General features: G+C 34.1%; 1 protein-coding gene across 2 annotated transcripts in view; it reads left to right on the top strand.

Moving 5' to 3' along the window:
• Sgcz (sarcoglycan zeta) overlaps positions 1 to 20,231 on the top strand; it is a 1,055,262-nt gene that overhangs the window by 867,771 nt on the left and 167,260 nt on the right. For both annotated transcript variants that reach the window (XM_036166948.1, XM_036166946.1), the window contains exon 3: positions 5,396 to 5,497. In XM_036166948.1, coding sequence (XP_036022841.1) covers positions 5,396 to 5,497 — 102 coding nt within the window. The remainder of the gene's footprint in view (positions 1 to 5,395; positions 5,498 to 20,231) is intronic.

Here is a 20,231-nt window from a genome sequence, read left to right as displayed (position 1 = left end):
TATGCATCTATTTGCATACAGCTACATAAAATATGACATATACACACATAATAGGGTTTTATTTTGTCCTACAGAATAGTGAATTCATTTGAATAAAAAAATGAATATAACAATTGCTCATCATATTAAGTGACAAAAACTACACCAAGAAAAGCAAATATCACATTTTCTCTCACATGTGAATATATACGTGACATGAAAGTAGATATCAGAACAAAGGAAACATGCTAGCACCAACAGGAGGCAGGTGGAAAAAGAGAAAATAACAGTAGATTAATATAGCTGCACTACTTGATTATTTTGTGTGTGAATAAAAATATCTTTATGAACCCCATCACTAGATGTAATGACTGTATGCCAATTAAAAAAGTGGGAAGAATAATCACATGTGATAATGGAAGGAAAATTAAAAGCACACACATGTGTTGAGTTTCCATGAAGGCAACAGAACCAAGATAGAAAGGAAAGGTAGGTTAGATGCTATAATACTCTGATATTTGACAATGCCTTCATTAAAAGAAAATCTGTACATTATTTCATGTCATGTTTCAAAGGACCAAAATGATAATGAATAATAAAGTTGACAGAATAAAAACACTTCTTGAAAGTAGGTAGAAGGGCAAGTAGATGTCTTACCATTTTATAAATATCATTGGACTTAGTAGAAGAATGAGGATCAGTTAGTCACTCAGTACACCTGGATATATTAGAAAGAGATTTTTTGTGGTGATATATTGTGTACCTGAAAGTTTTACTGTGCTTGCCTGGCACCAAGGTCCCACAGCCACTTATAATATTTCTGTGTATTGCCTGGTCCTGCAACTGCTCAGACTCAAGTAAACACACAAAGGCTTACATTATTTTTTAACTTTGGCCATGGCAAGCTTCTCACTAGTTAGCTCTTATATCTTAAATTAACCCATTTCTATAAATGTATACTTTACCACATGGTTTTTGGCTTAGTGTACTTACTTTTACATCTTGTTTCTACAGGTGGTGGCTAGTAGCATCTCCTCTGCTCTGTCGTTCTCCTTTCTCTCTCTCTAGTTAGAATGTCCTGCCTAACCTTATTCTGCTTCACCATTGGCCACACAGCTTTATTTATCAACCAGTCAGAGGGACACATATTCACAGCATACAGAACGATATTACCCATCAATACTGTGTACCCTAATAAAATTTGCCTGAAGATCAAAGAACAGAACAAGCCACTTAATTCAATATAGATGCCAGGCCATGGTGGCACACACCTTTAATTCTAGCACTCAGGAGGCAGAGATCTGTCTGAGTTCAGAGCCACCCTGGATTACATGAGATTGATTCAGTCTAGGAGAGAAACAGAGGCAGGCAGTGTTGGCAAACAACTTTAATCCCAATACTTGGGAGTTATATGCCTTTCATGCCAGCGCTAGGAAGGATGTAATATGGCTGGGCAGGGAAAGGTATGTTAGGCATGAGGAGACAGGAACTAAGCTTTTCCACTGAGGCCTCTTCAGCAGAGGCACTTTCGTCTGGGGCCTTTCAGCTAAGGACTCAGAGGCTTTTCAAACAGAGGATTTGTGGATTTGGTGAGGTGAGACATGGCAGTGGCTTGTTCCTTTGTCTCTCTGATCTTTCGGCATTTACTCCAATATCTGGCTCCAGTTTTTTGTTTTTTGTTTTTTGTTTTTTTTTTAATACCATTTAGAAATTCATGCAATTGTTTTTAATTTAGTAGCACTGTATAGATGATAAAATATTGAAAATTACTTAATTTTAATATCAGACAGCAAAAATACAAAGTGGAATATATAAAGATATGGTGGAATCAGTTAGAATAATAACACAATACTGTAAGAATTGGCCCACATTCACACAGGGGAATTCCATTTAGAGTAACTTAAATGATATAATTATTCAAATATCTGGGATCATAATTTTATGGTAAATAGAATAAAACATAGTAAAATTAAGTTTGGAAACATTCTACAATTAAATGCACATATATTATAAATTGTATTATGCTTAATATTACATGTCCACTATTCTTATTTTCATCATATTATTAAAGTTACAATGCTCATTATCAAATCATTTTACAACTAATATTAAATGGGAATTTACATTAGTGATAGAATTTGTTTCCTCTCCTCTCTCCTTAGAAGTTATAACAAGGACATTTGATATTTCCACAGAAATGGAGAGCATTTCAGAAAACTTATTTTTCAGCAGGCATCTGAGAATATAGAGAGATTCTGACTGTGAGATTTAGCCAAGAAAATCCCAAGAAAATCATCTTAGTTATTCTAGCTATCTTATCACTCTTGATTCCAGAGAAGTCTTCCTTTCTTTACAAACATCATTAGCATCTTCTTAAGCATCACTAGGTCTAGAAAAATCCCCTCACCTTCAACAGCCTATAAGACAAAGTTGCATTTTCTGATGATAAAGTTTTCTTTGCCATTCTCAGATTTAACTTTTTCAGGAATATGACTATTTTTAAATCTCCACTCACTATGCTTGCTTTCTTGCTCAACTTAAAGTCCTTATTTGATGTTTACTTCTGCCCTTCCATGAGAAAAAGAAAAAAAACTATTTGTTTTTAATTAAGGAGTAGATTCTCTTGAGAAGGATTACTTTTTCAATACTTAAGAATGCCACAACCCTATGACTTTCCTTTTTAAATGTAAAATGTCTCTTGTGTTGTATGATAAATAAAGCTTTCCTGGAGATCAGAGAGCAGAGCTAGCAAGTAGCTAACCATAAAGGGCAGGCAGTTGTGGCACATATGTTTAATCCCAACACATGGGAGGAGGAAACAGGAAGATCAGGAATTCAAGGCTACCGTGGGCTACATGAGATTGAATCAGTCTGAAAGAGAAACAGCCAGGCAGAGTGGCTCACACCTTTATTCCCAAAACTAGGGAGGTGGAGACAGGAATATAAGGTAGATGGAGACAGGATCTCTACCTTTTCAGTCTGAGGATTCCTAGAAACAGTATCACCACCACTTTGGTCTGAGATTTCTTAGAGGTAAGAAGTTTCTGGTGACTATGGCTGCTTCTTTGCTTCTCTGATCTTTCAACTTTTACCCTAATATCTGGTTCTGGGCTTTTATTGATAAGACCAATTGGGATGGAGTTTCATCCTTGTCTCAGTTAGAACAGAAATATACACCAAACATACTTGTTTTATCATCATAATATTTTTATTGCTTATTGAACTGTCATATAAAGTTACTTATTTTTAGTTGATTTATATACTAGACATATGCAGGCCAGCTCTATTTCTACATTTATCTCAGTGAATGAATTCCTTCCTAGCAATTCCTAGTTTAATTCATTGACAGACTGTTTCTTCTCCCATGGAAATACTGAAGTTTATCACTTCATAAAACTCTCTGTCTCTCTGTCTGTGTGTCTGTCTCTCTGTCTCCCTCTGTGTGTGTGTGTGTGTGTGTGTGTGTGTGTGTGTGTGTGTGTGTCTGATAACATCTTTTCCTCTTCCTCTTCCTTTCTCCAGTGGTCTCTAATTCATTCTTTCTTACTCCATGATGCATGTGGGTTACTTCCTATTGCTAAAATCACCATATTATACTGTCTCATCAGATTCCTTTCTGCTAGTAGAGGGTCAAAGTTGAGCTTACCATGTTCTATTGACTCTCCTTTTATAATGATTAAAATTTCTCTGGGGAATGGGAAGGAGAAGGCTCAGTAGATGAAACATATGACTAAGAAGTGTGAAGACTTAGATGTGTGAAGTGTGAGGCCTTTGAATCCCCGGAATCTACACAAAAGTCAGGTATACATGATGGCTAGCTGTAACTCCAGCATTCTGAGCAGAAACATAGGAGCCTGAGGCAGCTTCTAGTCTGCCCAGATTCTGTGGGCTCCAATTTTATCAAGAAGAGAAACCCTCCCTCAATAAATAAAACGGGTTATAAAGGAAGGCAAATGTCAATCTCAGCCTTGACATTCATATGTACACACATATACAGTATCTACACATATGTGCCCACACACATATATGTGAATACACACACACACACACACACACACACACACACACACACTGCAAAAACACTTACACAGGCAAATAAATACTTTTCTAGATGTATATAATACCGTTCCACACCTGCAGAACAAATTGTTATCCAAAACTTTCTTTTTGCTTTTAAATGCGTATTTGCACATGGAACCTACTAGTTGTCCTCATGATAGAATCAAATATACCTTAATCAGTTATTTCTTTCTACCTTATTTTCTGTAGATGTACTGGTTCATGAATTGCAAAGTGCTGCATAGCTCCTCCTGACAGTATCCTAGAATTTCACTCTATTTATAAAATAACAACTTTTACTCACAATTGTGAAGCCTGGAATAAGTGATAAATAATACTCTTCTCCCTGTCATCAGATGAAATTAGTCAACAGGCCTGTAACTTTTTCTTTCATCACAAATTTCATACTTACCATAAGTCCTGTGTTACTAAGAACTTTTAGTTCCGTACAAGATTCTGCCAGATATGCTGTCTTGAAACATGACACAAATCCCCTCAAGTTGGTGAGCTGTTTAAATGCCTTTTACAATTCTTCTTTTATAACTTTGCATAGGAACTGCATCTTTAACACAGCAACTACGGTGTTCCTTGCTTTGATCTTGACAACATAAATCCCCAGCTGATTCCTCTCCACATATCCCCAAATAGAAAGACTATACATGACCCGGAAGAAAAGGCTAGCTCTTTTCCAAGTGTCACTAAAATGGAGATTATCCCTCCATCCACAGTCATTTCCTGTTTAAATTCATTTTCAAAATTTTTATATAGCTAGTTTCTTACTATAAGTGGCATCCACTCTTTAAAATTCACAATATAATCTGATTTCTGTCTCATCAACATTATTTTTAACTGTATTAATCTCCCCAGAGACAGTTGTTTGCTAATTAAGGCATGTGTTTTCTTATGATTTTTCTTCAGATGCATCAGGTTTTCAAATTCAACTCATTACTTAGTTGTTCCAATTATTATACAATGGAAATGTTGGAAAATGTAGATAAGCCTTATACTCTAAGAATATTGTTAGACTTCTGCAAACTTTTAATAATAGTTAGGTAACAAGTACCATATGTAATAAAGAGTTGAACTAATGTATTAAGGAAGTAATTATTCATAGATAAATTATAACAGGGGACCCACCAGGTTCTTTTTCACCCTCTTCTCTTCTCATGAAAACAGTGCCCTCTATTGCATGCACGATGCTGGGATCTTTCCTTAAGTAGCTCCAATTATTATTTTTTTTTCCTTAAATCATCATGGATTTGAGCTCACTGTTTTCTCAATTTAGCCCTAAGAAAATTATGGCGAGATACGCATTCTCTAATTAACCTAAAAGTGAACTATATTTCATTGCTTGTAGGATGGTATGGGGAATCTGAGAGTCACCAAGAAGGGAATCCGACTTGAAGGTATATCTGAGTTTCTACTTCCATTGTATGTGAAAGAAATTCATTCCCGAAAGGTATGTGATATGGCTTTGGCTTACTCTAAGATAATTTCGAGTTTATGTTTTCACTCAACATAGGAGCATCCAATCTCCTTATCCCCTTCATTTGCATTTAATTTCTTTAAGCTTAAGACTTATTTGAAGAAAGGAAAAGAATCAATTGAAGGACAATGGAAAGAGTTAGCTTTGAATTAGCAAATCAGGAAGCATTTGAACTGAGACACTGCTGTTTTTAGTCTTTGAATTGTGTTCTGTCACTCGAAGTTAAATGAGGTGGTAGCAGGGGGTTTGGAAGCTTTAAAGGATTTTCTCAGAAAGCACATATAGATTAATTATTTCAATTTAAGGTATCAAACACTTCCCCTTAAATGCAAATGCATTTCCAAAACACAACAAAAAGTTTGAAAGGAGGAATTAATTCATTATTTTAACTACTGCCAGAATATTTGTCCTTTGGATATGTGGGCGTATGCTAGGCACATTTTCCCAATTAACAGCATGCTAAAAGAAAAAAAGAGCTAGTTTAGTAATTGTTAGATTTGACTTGAGTTTTATTCAGAAGGTATCAACTAGTCTATGGCATCAGTATATCTCCAGTCTATCAGGATGTTTTCTGATATGTATTCATGGAAATAAATTTATTAAGACAGAATGAAAAGATTCTTATTTAAAAGTTTCAGAAAAAGATTTGTCTCATTTAAAACTTATTTTAGATTAAAATAATGCTTCAGCATTACCAAGATACTATATTAGGACATTTCTACAGTAAAATTTGGATAATTTCCATTAAGGCTTTCCCCCATTAATATAAAAGTACAATGAAAAGAATTTATTTCTAAAATTTTAATAAGGATAGATGTATCAAATTTTTTATAATACATGAACTATACAGAATATTGAATAGACTTTATTGAGAACTCTTTCAGTAGCACAAATTTAGTTTAACATTACTTCACAGATATCAATCAGATATAGAACAATAGGCACATATGTTGGTACCTGACCTTAAATAATTAAACTTTGAAAATAGCCATTTAATATTTGAGATTAGTTTTATTTATGAAAACTAGACCAAAGTGGTTATATACATTGGTATATTCCACTATTCATTCATTTCCCAGATAACTCCTATGCTGTCCACTATTAAATAGCTTAGCAAAATAAAAGAAATTAAAATGTATATAAAGAAATTAGAAAAATACTTAACTTAGATAATGGATAATAGTGGTCACACACTCATATATATATAATATTATATATATTATATTACATTACACTATATTATATTATATTATATTATATTATATATATACATATATTATAAATGCATCTTACTGGTGAGTCCAGAGGCAACAATGTTGACTTACCTCAAAAGTCTTTTGAGAATATAACAAAAGTTGTTCTCTGAGAACATGGATGACACTTGATCCCATCTCTGTCCTAAATAACATAGAGTATATGAATTTTGTAGCCTAAATATGTGAGGCAGGGGCAGCTTTACTTTCTGCCTAGAATAACTGATCTCAGCTTCACAAACATTTCCAAAGTTGGCTGTATGGATGGAGAGCAGCAGTCCTTGTTCACATCCCCATTTTTTGCTACGGGCCATCTCTGTGTCTCCAAATTTCGCCTGTTGGTAATTAAGAAGGGGTGTGCAGCATGGGAGGTGGTGACTGCAGTATCCAGAAGGGACATCCTCACTGATAACAGAATACAAAGGAGACTCACTCCTTGGAAGATTTCTGTATATGTATGAAACAAAAAAAATAAAGGAAATATCTATTTTATAATTAATATTCACACTAAAAATTGCTTGCCTTGAGTCCATATAATCATTTTTTTCTTGCTGTAAAGATTATTTATTCATTGTTAGAGGAAGTCAGGCACACAATTTTCCTCAACTTTAATTTTCAAGATAATGAAGGTAGGAATGTATAAAAATGCTTATCTCTCAGATTCAGAAGATGCACACAAGTCACGAGTAATACTAGAAATGGAGTTTTAATTAAATTTTTTGAGATATATGCTTGTAGGTACCTTCCCATGTGTTTCCTTAATTTTTGTTACAATTGTTTGTTATTTTTATTTATTTATTTGTGTGTGTGTGTGTGTGTGTGTGTGTGTGTGTGTGTGTGTACACATCATTGAATTTTTGTGGCTCTGAAGTCTGAAGACAAATTTTTGGGAGTCAGTTTTCTCCTTCATCCATGGTGAGTCCAGGGCCTAGAACTTAAGCAATCCAGTACAATAGTAAATAACCTACCCTCCAAAACCCTTCTTGCCAGACCAATATTCTCATACATTTTTTATGTATTCAAATCTACAAAATTTGCCAAATCTATGAAAGTACATTAAGTCTATTAAAATAGGAAATATATTAAAATAAAAACCGACCCAAAAGTATTCATAATAAGCTGGAAAATGTTACATCGTATTACTGTTATGTTTGCGAATGTTTCCCCTCTGAATTTCAGCCTGCCGCCTCTTTATATCTAGCCAAGTGATAGTATTTAAAAATCCCCTTCTGGTAGCAGGATGTGGTGACTCAAGCCTCTAATCCTGGCACTTAGCAAGCTGATGGAGGATTACCGCCAGGAGGCTGAGGCCAAGTGAGGCTCCATAATGAGTGCCAGGCTACTGTGGGTTTTGTAAATCCTATACATGAAAACAAGATCCCTTCTGGACAGACAGTACAGCTATCTACAAACACACAAAATTACATAACCTGACAACACGTGAGTTTGATTTAACTTTCCAGGAAACTATTCTCATCCTCACCACTCTCTAGCTGCTGGCACACATGCACACGCACACACACACACACACACACACACACACACACACACACACACAAACACACACACACACTCACACACACTCACACACACACACACACACACACTACATATATCTTGAAATATCTTCTATTATCCAAACAATCTTACTCAGTTTTTAATTGAACCTTTCTAAGTAGTCCACAAAAACTGTATTTACACATGTATAGTATATATTCTACCTTGAACATACTTAGGATTCAAAATTTTTAAGTTTGAAAAATATTAAGCAGTATTTTCCCAGCTTAATCACTTCCTGGCAGTTTGTAAAGTTAAATGCCCAGTTTTCTCCAGATAGGAAAAGCACAAAGGCTGTACAGTTTGAATTGCTTATGGTAAATGATAGCTGATGATAATATTCCATATTATCTTCAAAGCACATGGTGTCACATTAGGACCAAATATTTCAATTTCAGGAAATTAAGACAATTGCATTTGAATGCTAATGGGCTTAAATAATACATATTTTTACTGAATCTAACCAGTAAAATTGGTATTGTGTCATATTATTGATCTCTTAATCACCTGAGACTAACTGAACCACAACATTTTATATTGTTTACTTTTTTCCTAGTCAACGATCTTTACTTAAGTTGTTTCCTCATCTAACAGGAATGGTGTATAACAGGCCAGTAGTTATTCCCAAGTAGATGCCCTCAGATATTTCCAACTCCAGTATGTGGGCAAAAAGGCAATGAAGTATTGAGTCTTTAGAATTCTGAGTGAACAAAATATGAAGAGCTTTGCTCTTCCTAAGCCCATGCACTGGAATCCAATGTTGGGTTTCTAACTCAGTGTCTGGTTACCATTAGTTTTGGGTTTTGTGCGTTTGAGTTTTTCTAGATTTCATACACAAAGACATGGGAAAGGACTTTTGTGCCTATGCAGTAGCATGGTAAATTCCTTCTCTGTCTCTTTCATGTATCACAGCATATCTCAATTATTCAGATTCCTTTTCCCCTATACATATCAATTTATACAAATAAACAAGACAGGAATTCCAAAATTAATTTATCATTACCACCATTATGATTTTGCAACTGGATATTTAATATGGGAGACATCTATGATTTTTGCAGTATTGTCTGTTTAATCCAAATTTCAAATAATTTATATCATTCCAAAATCTTTACATTGCAAAACAACAAAATTAATAGCAGCATCATGGTCATATAATATATCTGCAAAAATAAAATGATAAAGAAAACATATATGTAAAGTGAAACATGTATATGCTCTTTTAAATTAATATGGCATTTAACAGAAAAATGCAAAGTCAATTGAATAATTGCTATATTAGCATATTAACATTTTAAACCTGTCTTTATGGTTAAGAATTAATGAATATGATTAAGAAGCTGGGTGTATTAATGTCATGATTAATATCACACAACATTTGGTACTATCATTTGGGATGATTACCTCCTCTCAAATCTGTTCTCCTCCTTCCATACTTTCTCTTCTTTTCTAACAGTATCATTTTAATTTTGTCATAGTCAATAAAATTTACATTCTGCTTTGCTGCTATATTACCTGAATACTCTGGTCTTGGTTCTGCCTATACATGAAAGCATAGCCACTACCAGCATTTTTGTTACTGGACAGTCCAGTGGGCATTTAGCATTCTGATGATTCCTTGCTTTAACTTACTGTTAATTAATTTGTTTGTTTGTTAATGATTGAAATATCTAGTCTCTCTGAATGTTGCTTTTGTGTTTTTCTGGGAGTGTTAGTGATGGCATTTTCCTTTTCTTCAGATTTGTAAATATTTGTCTAGTTCATCTTAACATTGACTGTTGGCATAACCTGTGGCAAAACAAACTAATATTTTTTTCCTGTTGATGATGTAATGTCTGGGGATCTGGGAAGTATTTGGATTCATTGTTTCCATTTCAGGGAAAATTTCACTCCTGTGTCACCTGATAGCTCACATGTTGCTTGCTGGTTGGTGACTGGTCAGTGTGAAAGGAGGAGTCACTCTTTTTCCCAGAAATCTTCTGGCCTCATCCTTCTGGTAGCTGAGAGTCCTTGTATTTAGGGCTTTACTTGGCTACTAACTTTCAGTTGTACTTGCTGAGTTCCTTAGTTCAGAGGTAGCCATCATCCTTACATCGCCATCTTTCTGAATCTTTAAATGCTCTGTGGTTTTCTTCAAACCATAGGTAGTCATCATCTGGATTTCCTCATATGTGGAATTACTTTCTCCATGAGAATTTTGCCCTTGCTCTCAGTAATTCATATATTTTGTGTGCAGTAATGTTTAAATTACCAGGGATTTCTAGCACATCTTTTCTTGACATTATGATTTACTTGAATCCCTGTGATCCATGGTAATATCAATTATATGAAACTTAGGTAAATTTTATATTGCTTATAAATGTTACCAAAAATATTTAGCACTTACTGTTTGAGTATTTCAATGGTCTAAATTTTGAAATAAAACAAGGACTGCATATCTGTTTGTAAACTGGGCTACAGGAACTGAGCAGGAAGACCAAGACAAATTGAGGGTCTGAGGAGTCCCTGAATCCCTGGTAGCAGGGCATGGATGAAGTTAATCTATGGGTTCCACTGGTTGTCCATTTCTCCAGATTTCAGCCTGTGCCATAGTCAAAGATGCAGTAGTAATACTATCTCAAGACCCGTTGCGCTACTTTGTTTTCTCCATTCAAATCTTAATTTGTGTTAGACCTTTGGTGAACATACAAAACTACTGAAATTATTAAAACCTTAGGTGGCTTAATATGTTAAGTAGTGAGGGAGAGAGAGATTTGGAACTTTCCTGAAATTTAGTGTACAGTCTTAAGTGAGACTCTTCTTCCTTATCTCTCTTTTACTCTTCACCGTCCCAATACTTCCCTCCCTTCCTTTGTCCTTCCCTCCATCAAATTCCCTCTCTTCATGAACAGTCAATAGGCCACAATACCATAATGTGAGTAGTCCATTTCCATCATTAATCTTTTATACTTCATTACCAATGTCTTTATTTCTATTCTCTCTCTTCTCTTCTATTGATATATTCATAAAGACCGACACTTTAGCTTTAAGGGATGTTCTTACAACTAACTCCTAGTGTTGGATTTTGTTATCAGTGACTTGGAAAGATTTTGCCAATTACCCATTCTTTTTCTTCAGGATGGATTTAATCATCAGCCATCAAATTTCATAAAAATCCTGCTGGGAACATAATGATAGGTACACTGGATTTCATGTAAATGTCATCTTTATATTGTGGTATCTTCCCAGCTGGGTGTATGGTGTCTTTCAGTATTTCCTGGAATCCCTGTGCATTTCTCAGAAACTCTTCTTACCATCTTCTTTGCAGCACTACAAATCCCTGTGTAATCACCTTAATGTTCCTACTAGTTGTGTGAATGTGTTTAATCACTTAATGATTCCCACTAGCTACTGAATGAGTTTCTACTCCCTTTTCTTATTGGACATTCTGCTAGTATAGAAGAGATTATAGTTTCTTGTTTTGTGAATGGAACTTGGGTATTTTTTGACTTTTTAAAAGAATTATTTTAATTGGAATAGAATTATATCACATCCCTCTTCTTTTGTTATTATTGAGTTAAATTATTGAGTGAATAATTTTTGATTATGATAACTAACTGTGAGCATGCTTTAGAACTCGGGATCCTAATTTCTGTGTTCAAACCCTGAGTTTGTGATTCAGACTTGTGTCTTGTAATCACTACTATTTCATCATGCAAATCAAAATTCAAAACAGCCCATAATACTTTAATACTACAGTATTGTAGTTAATGCAAATTGAAGTAAAAGTTTAAAAACTAAATTTGACATTATGCTCATTCCAATAATTATCAATCTCAATTTATAGAAAGATAAACACATACTGGATGCACTGTGCATTTTGGAGTATTCAGTGAGTGCTTTGCCATAAGCACAATTAGCAAAAAGTCAGATCTGATAGTACAGCTTAATCAAGTGAAAAATTAGATTTACAATGAAAGAGATTTTAATTTAATAGAAATTGCTTTTGTTTGTACAATAGGAAAGAATTGATGTGAATGTGTACATGAGACAGAGGGAAATTAAGAGTTTATTTTGGAGCTGCTTTGTCTATCAGATATATAAATGGTTTAATGAATCTAGATTTCATGTTAGAGATGAATGCTATAAATAAAATTATTTTAAATGTGTATGTTAATGTGATATGTGTAGACAAAATTCTAAATGGTCTTATTAAATAAGAAACACAGAGCCAAATGCAGAGTTAAAAGCCCAACAGATCAGAGCATTAGCAAATAGCCTTTAGTTTACCACTCACTGCCATCCTTTCCCTGAGAGACCATCTCCTTTGTTACCTGTCGTTTTATTGTCTTTCTGTTCTACCTTCTCATTGACTCTAAACCCAACTACATGATTTTTTCGTCACTGACTGTCTATGCAGACCTCCAGGTCTCTATGGTATGTACTAGGATTAGAGGTTTGGGTCACTGCTTGGCTGTGTCCTTGACCACACAGAGACTCTGCCTGCCATGTGATCAGAATAAGGGCGTGTGCCACCACCACTGGACTTCTGCTAAATGGCTTGCTTTTAGCTCTGATCCCAATGCAACTTTATTTATTAACATACAAATAAAATCGCATTTCAGCACAAATAAAGTATCACCATATGTATACTTATGTACATATGAAAGTAGACATAATTGCATATGTTATTAAACATTGAGCAGAAATCCTAAGTGAATGCCAATACAAAATGTAAAACAGTGCTACTCTAGTGTTGAAAGGCTTGGGAAGAAGTAAATGAATACAGAGCAACTAAGAGGTAATATAAGTGAGATAAAAAGAAAGCCAAAAAGAATAACATTACTGGAAGCATAGAAAAGATACTATTTTCAAGGGAAATAGTGAACATCTATTTTCAATGAACCAAGCATCAAGAAGACTGACTATTCATCTTCTGATGTCATTTTGATTAAAGTTCAGTCACAAGTAAATATTCACATATTAGTTTTCACATATTAGATTTCTAGCAAGATGATGCATATCAATTTCCTTACTTAATATTTGCAGCAAGTGTCGTAGAAAGCATACAAACTATGGATATTTGTGAAGCACTCTTTTATAATTTGAACACACTTTCCTCTTGAGAGGGTCCAAGTTCTTATTAAAATTGCTAATCAATCTACTAATTGCTTTGAATATTTGCAAATGTTTGGTATTACTGTTGTTTTCCTGTACACTTTATGTTGATCACATCCTTAAATTCTGTTTTATTAATTTATTATTTTATCACTCTTATAAGAATCATTAAGAGATCCAATTTTGTCTTTTTTCTGTACTAAATCAATGTAATGACATAAAATTTATTTTTTGACCATAAAGGCACAGCTTGCTTGCTTCTTACATTTCCTCATTTGTTTATTCGGACACTATACTACAAAAAAAAATCTTCCCCCTATTTTTACTTAAACTTTTATTTTGGCCTATTACAGTCTTTAACAAGAACTGTATAGATAATGTAATTCCTATCACCGAAAAGTCACCAGACTCTTAACGGTGCATCCACATCTCTGGATTTCAGCATGAGCTGAGACTCAAGGCTCCATTACCACACTTTCTTTTGTGTACCTCAATTTTGTAAAAGTCTCCTATAGGATATTTTCTTTCCTTATAATGAATACTTGCTTTATAAATAATAGAACGCTGAGGTTTTATAATTTTTAAAAATATATGAAATTTGTTAAGTTAGTTGGAATAGGCAGTGCAAATAATAGAAATATTGGATTTGCATTCATTCAACACATGTGGTAAATATGAATTTTCAATGGTTTACAGGACATCTTTCTTGCTAGTTTCAACCAATCTCTGAATTTATGAGATCATATTATTCTCACAAAAGTTATATTGCTAAGGTAGAATTTGATATTTCATTCAGTATTAAGATTTATATTCTGGTATAATACTACACTAAACTAAACACTAATCAAAGTAAGATTTGTGCTCACACAATTTTATCTACAATCTTCACATGGGAGACATCTCAAATTAGGTGGCATTCTTGCAATACACTACAGAATCTACCTGCCTCAATATTTAATCCTCTAATATATTAAGATTTTTCATGTAGTAATATAGTCTAATGTTCCCAAATTGCCATCCACTGAAAAAATCCATACCTTTCAACAAATAACAGATTTGACTTTATTTTATTTTCTGTTTCAAACAGAATCTTCCTACTATAACACAATTAGTTTATAAGTATGACTAATGAAAAATATATATGTTTGCTTGGATATTAATAAAGAATATCTTCAGTTATCTATTCATACAGTTAAAATTAACTCTATATTTAAAACTGTACACCAAGGATGGCAATATTTATTAAATGTTTACATTCAGTAACGAATAAGTATAAATCCCAGAAAGAAAAGTGAACTGTCACGGCTATGGACTATAGTGGAATTTGTCACATACACACACACACACACGCGCGCGCGCACACACACACACACACACATTCTTTCTGAAATGAAATTACCATATCATTAATAAGTGTATTTATAATTTATATTTAATTCATTTCAAGAGTAAAACCATGTTTGAAAATATAGTAAATTATTTGTAAGATTATTTATATAATTACAACATTTCTCCATTCCCCTTTCTCTCCCTAAAATCTACCATATACCCTTACTTGCTGTCTTTCAATTTCAAGGCTCTTTTTCATGGTTATTGCATATTTATATGTATATCCATATAAATTCCAGGTATAAATAAATATATATATATAGTTATTTTTACATATGTTTTCTGACAATTTGGCATTGAATAACCAATTGGTGTGCTCTTTCTTGGGCAAGACTATTTCTCTCAATATATACATTACACAGTCGCCTTGAATTCTTTGTGAAAGGCTGAGGCCTTTTGTGTTTCCCCAGTTGACTTTGACATGTCTCTGTTGTTGTCCATGTTCAGCTTCTGTTTAAGCAATCATGTTGGTGAGCCTTTATGAGTGCAGCTTCTAATATAACTAAGAGATACAATCTCACAGAAAACTCCCTGATCTTCTGGCTCTCTCAATCTTCCCACCCTTTTTTAAATTTAACAGTGTTCTCTGAACATTAGAGGAAGGAGTGTTTTTATAATGAATCCACAGGGACTGAACAGTGTTTCTGAAAAATTCTAAGAGTGAGTTTGGAAATGAAAGTGATGTTTATGCAACTGTAGAATGGATGTTATTCAACGTAAAAGTTTGCCCATTTAAGAGAATAATTTTTATCCAACTTATTTGAATATCAAGCAGTCTAATTATTATTCTGAGGCCAAAAATCATAGTCTCTAGTGTTGTTAGATTTACTAAAATAATGTAATCAATAATGAAATGACCATGAACCCATGTTATTTCAAAATTTAGAATGAAATATTATCTTGACTGATACTTTGCTATTTACTGTAATTTGGCAATCCATTATTTCCACTGATATACAGAAGACAGGTATGATACAGCATCACTTCTGCATAATGTATTGCTGAACACTTTCTGGGCTATTTACTGAAGCAAAGTGTAGATTTCGAGCAAACCATCTCTATTTGGCACTTTCAGGAATCTATGTACTATTACTCCTTAAAATAATATTGGCTCTTTTTGTATGAGTTTGGGGTATCTTTTACTCTGAAAAAAATCCAGCTTATATGTAGTTTCCTAGAGATTATATATGTATTATATTGATTTTATTTTTGATGTTGTTCATTTGTGTGTATGTGTGTATATTTCCTTAAGAAGAGACCATGGAAGAACATGCATGACTTAGTGAATGGCTCCTCATGGCTTGTTCAGACTACTTGCTTTTTTCTTTTTATTACTTTTTTTATTTTTGAGATTATGATATGGTTACATTTCTCCTTTCCCTTTCGTCCCTCCAGATCTCCCTCTTACACCACCTTCTTTCTTTAAAATCCATAGCCACGCTTTTTATTCACTGCTGTTGCATGTGTATATCTTTTTGTATAGACATTCTATTCCTAAACATAGCTTGTTCCTCAGCATCTATCACATTACCTCTATGTGTCTTTGGGGCTGAAACAGGCATTGGATAACTGATTGATGTGCTCTTCTCTGGGGATGACTCTTTTTCCTGTCCTCTGCATTCCTTAATTGCCTGAATTCTTTGTGTGAAGTTGAAGCCCTGAGCTTTCTTTCACCTTCTTTGGCTACTGTTGCTGTCCAAGTTCAGCTTATGTTTGGTTAGCCATGTGAGTGAGACTTTATTCCTGTGACACTGAACTAGGTGATACAATATCACAGCAAACTCTCTGATCTGCCTCTTACACTCTTTCACCTCCCTCTTCCTCAATGTTCCTTGAGACTTAGGTATAGGAATATTTTTATAGATACACCTATAGGCACTGAGCTCTTTGATTCTCCATTTAGATAGGATGTGGTTTGCTGAAAAGGACCTGTATGTTGCAAAGAATTTTTCTTGATGAGGGGTGAGGACTGACTGCACTTATCTGTGAGTATAAGGACAAATGTTTAGAATGTCATTAGAGAGTATATTGGTTTAGTAAAGGTGGCTGTAGCTTCACCTCCAATATTGTGCCTTATGTTGGCCTGCGTAGTTAGCTAGGTTATCAGTATCAGCATGGTTTCCATATTCTTGAGAAGATCTTAAGTTGAACTAGATAGCTGTTGGTATGTCTGTCACTACTGTACCCTTCGGCTTGTCAAGCTATACCGACAGCTATTGTAGCTCATACACATCATAGCTTGGTAAGACTGTTGGGCACTTCTCTCCTTTTGAAGCTTTCATGGTACCTTCTGGTACCATGAAAGTCATTCAAGAGGAGAAATTCAAATCAGGTCTAGCTCAGGTCTAGCTCACAGGACTCTGAGCCCTGTGTCTGATGTTCTGAGTGTCTTCAGTACCAGGGAATTACCCTTCCACCTCTGGAGATCAACCAAGGGCAATAACAATCACCTCTGTATTTTAGGAGTCTTTTGGATAGCTCTGACCACAATTCAAAAGACAACTTCTCATGGCTACTTTTACACAATGGGGGGAGCATGTTAATGGCCCCTAAATGAAAGGCACCTTCTGAAGATAGGATCTTAAGATTGTTCAGAATGATCAAAACTCTCTCTTTCATCTGAAATAGTTGTTTGGAGTTATGAGCTTAAAAGTCTGTGTTTTAGAGAGAAGGAGTGATAGTTTAATGGGTAAACTGCTTTCTGCGCAAGCATGAGGACCTTAGTTTGTACCTCTAAGACTCCATGAAAAAGGCAGGTGCCACAGTAAATATCCCAAATCATGGTGCTGTGTGCAAAGACCCAAGGATCTCAGAGGCTCTATTCATTTACACTAACAAGTCTGTGAGCTCTAAGATCATAGAAGGAACCTGCTTCAAAATCTAATGTTGTGAGAGATAGAGGAAGACATTAGTTACTGAAGTCTCTGTAGAAGTATACATGCACATGTGTACCTAGATACACACACCAAAAAGGTACATATGAAGAATAATCTCTGTTTTAAAGCAGACACATGAACAAAATTTCAAAGCAACTGTGAAATGAAGCGTGATTTATAAGCAATATATTCAGTCTAAAAAGTTTCCTCCAAATTTATAAATTCCTGTAATATACCTGTATCTTTCTAACTTTTGAGTCACTTCTTGAGAAATAATTTTTACTTCTTAAATTTTAACTACTTCTATTAAAAGTCTATTTTATATTGGTTTAGTGGGGCATCTAAAATTTCAGAGAAAATTGTTAAGTCACTTGGTATACTGTAACCTGCAAACAAAATACCCAAACATGAATGACTATTTGATGTATATGAAATAAAATTAATAAGATAAATTAAAACAACAGGAAATATGCAAGTGAGGACATGGTATTTTATATCTGACTTCAGAAAATGATTGAACTTTTATAAAGTTGTCTTGGTTTGTTCTGATTTCTGTAGGAAGTATGTTTCAAATTCTCACAATCTTAGCCCCTTTATCTTTGAAAAGTATCAAAATAAGATTCAACACAATATGTATACATGTGTAGTTTTATGTACTATATATATATATATATATATATATATAATAGTGATATATGTATTGTTAACCATTGATCTTAAAAAGCCATTTTAAATGTTGAAACATAATAAAATAGACACTGAGCATGCTGGTTGTTCATGAAGAGAAGGAAGATGAGAATGAGGATTATAAAGATATGAGAAGGATAGTATCGCTAACTCATTAGTCTTGCTTTCTTAGTATTAAGTGCATCATTTGCAGTTTTATTTTCCTTTTCTTTTCTAGTTATGAAAGTATTCATTAGAATAACAAAAATGAGCTACAAATTATTTTGTGAGAGAGCTTATCTAATGTTGCTATCAGTTGTTCATTAATATTTTAAATGTTTTTCTTTGGTGTTGAAAAATGCCCTGGAAATCTGAACTTGTCCAGAAATTGCCACTCACAAAACTCCGATATTGCTGTCCATGATGTCTACTCCTTCTATGTTTGGATTTGATTGATTTTATCTTCTTATGAATATTTTTATTTATCTTAATGTAGCTCAATAATTTTCATGCAGTTCTTGACAGTTCTCTATATTGTTTTATTAATGTCAACATGATTTTCTTATCGTTTTGTAATACAAATTGCTAAATGGTCTTATTAATAAAAAATGTGGAGCCAGATATTGGGGTGAAAGCTGAAAGATCAGAGGAATAGAAGAAGCTCTACATACACACTTTTCATTTTGTGAACTTGGCTCTCAATGGTGTTATCAACAATCGCTCTCTGAACTTTGTGATTTGAATGGAACTCACAGTAATATGTGACCTCAGCTCACAGTTCCTCTGTCGCTCTTTCCTCACAACCAATCCAGATTATAGTCTCCATGCAATGTTTCTTTGCATTTGGACTCAGACTCTATTTGGACTGTTGTAAAAACTTGGAGTTCTCTCTGTGAGGCTCCCTCCACTGTAGAGCACTGTTCCCAAATTCTAGCCAAGTCTCCAGCATTGCTTCCCCTTCCATATGATTCTATAGCACTGCTTGTTGCCAGAGCTTAACAATTTGAAAAGTGTGTATAGCAGAAAGTCTTCATGAAAGTCAAGTTCACCTCATCACTTTCCACATAATGTGTTTCAAACCTATGCTTTCTGCTCCCAGTGACAAAAACAGCTTGTTTCATATATTAATCCTGGTTATCGTTTTTTTTTTTTCTTTTAAACCAGGAGGTTAAATTCCAAATTATTTACTCAATGATAATAAGAAATAATAGTTTGTACTCTTACTTATCACTTTAAAAAATTTTAATATTATCAGTTATGATTGACAATATGCTAGTCTGTGTCTAATGCAACACATTATGCTACATTGTGTCCAGAGAAAATCATTACATTTTCTTAGCATTGCTACACAGTAGCTGCTGCTCTTATTCTCACCGACAAGCTAGGAAATTTGAGACTCAAAAGGTTAAACAATTTACTCTGGGTCATCATGGTAGAATGCCAATTTCTAACTTGTGCCCAGCCATTCTTGTTAAGCAGCAATCCATTCATGCTCATAAAAATGTCTCTTCATTGGAGAACATTTCAGAGAACTGTAAGATCAGAACTAAGTAGGATGTTTGCATCAAATATCTATTACTTTAAAAGCCAATAAAGCAATTGGGAGAGTATGTGGAAAAGGAAGTAATATGGAAGACTCTTAGTTGTGAATTATGCTCTGCTGATATTCACATACCATTACTTTTACATGTGACAAATACAACACAATTCTCAAAATATATAATGGAACCATATGACGTAATCTTGTTAGAGCCATCAATATTATAGGTCCTTATTCAATTGCTGTACAGCATCCCACAGCTCTCTTACACTGCACATTCATAATTGATTCAAAAGAGAATTTTTCAAAAACATTGCAGTATAGCAAAT

The sequence above is a fragment of the Onychomys torridus genome, chromosome 17 (genome assembly GCF_903995425.1).
Source record: "Onychomys torridus chromosome 17, mOncTor1.1, whole genome shotgun sequence".
NCBI lineage: Eukaryota > Metazoa > Chordata > Mammalia > Rodentia > Cricetidae > Onychomys > Onychomys torridus.
Note: the sequence above shows the minus strand (reverse complement) of the source record. Positions and strands in the feature narration are given on the sequence as shown.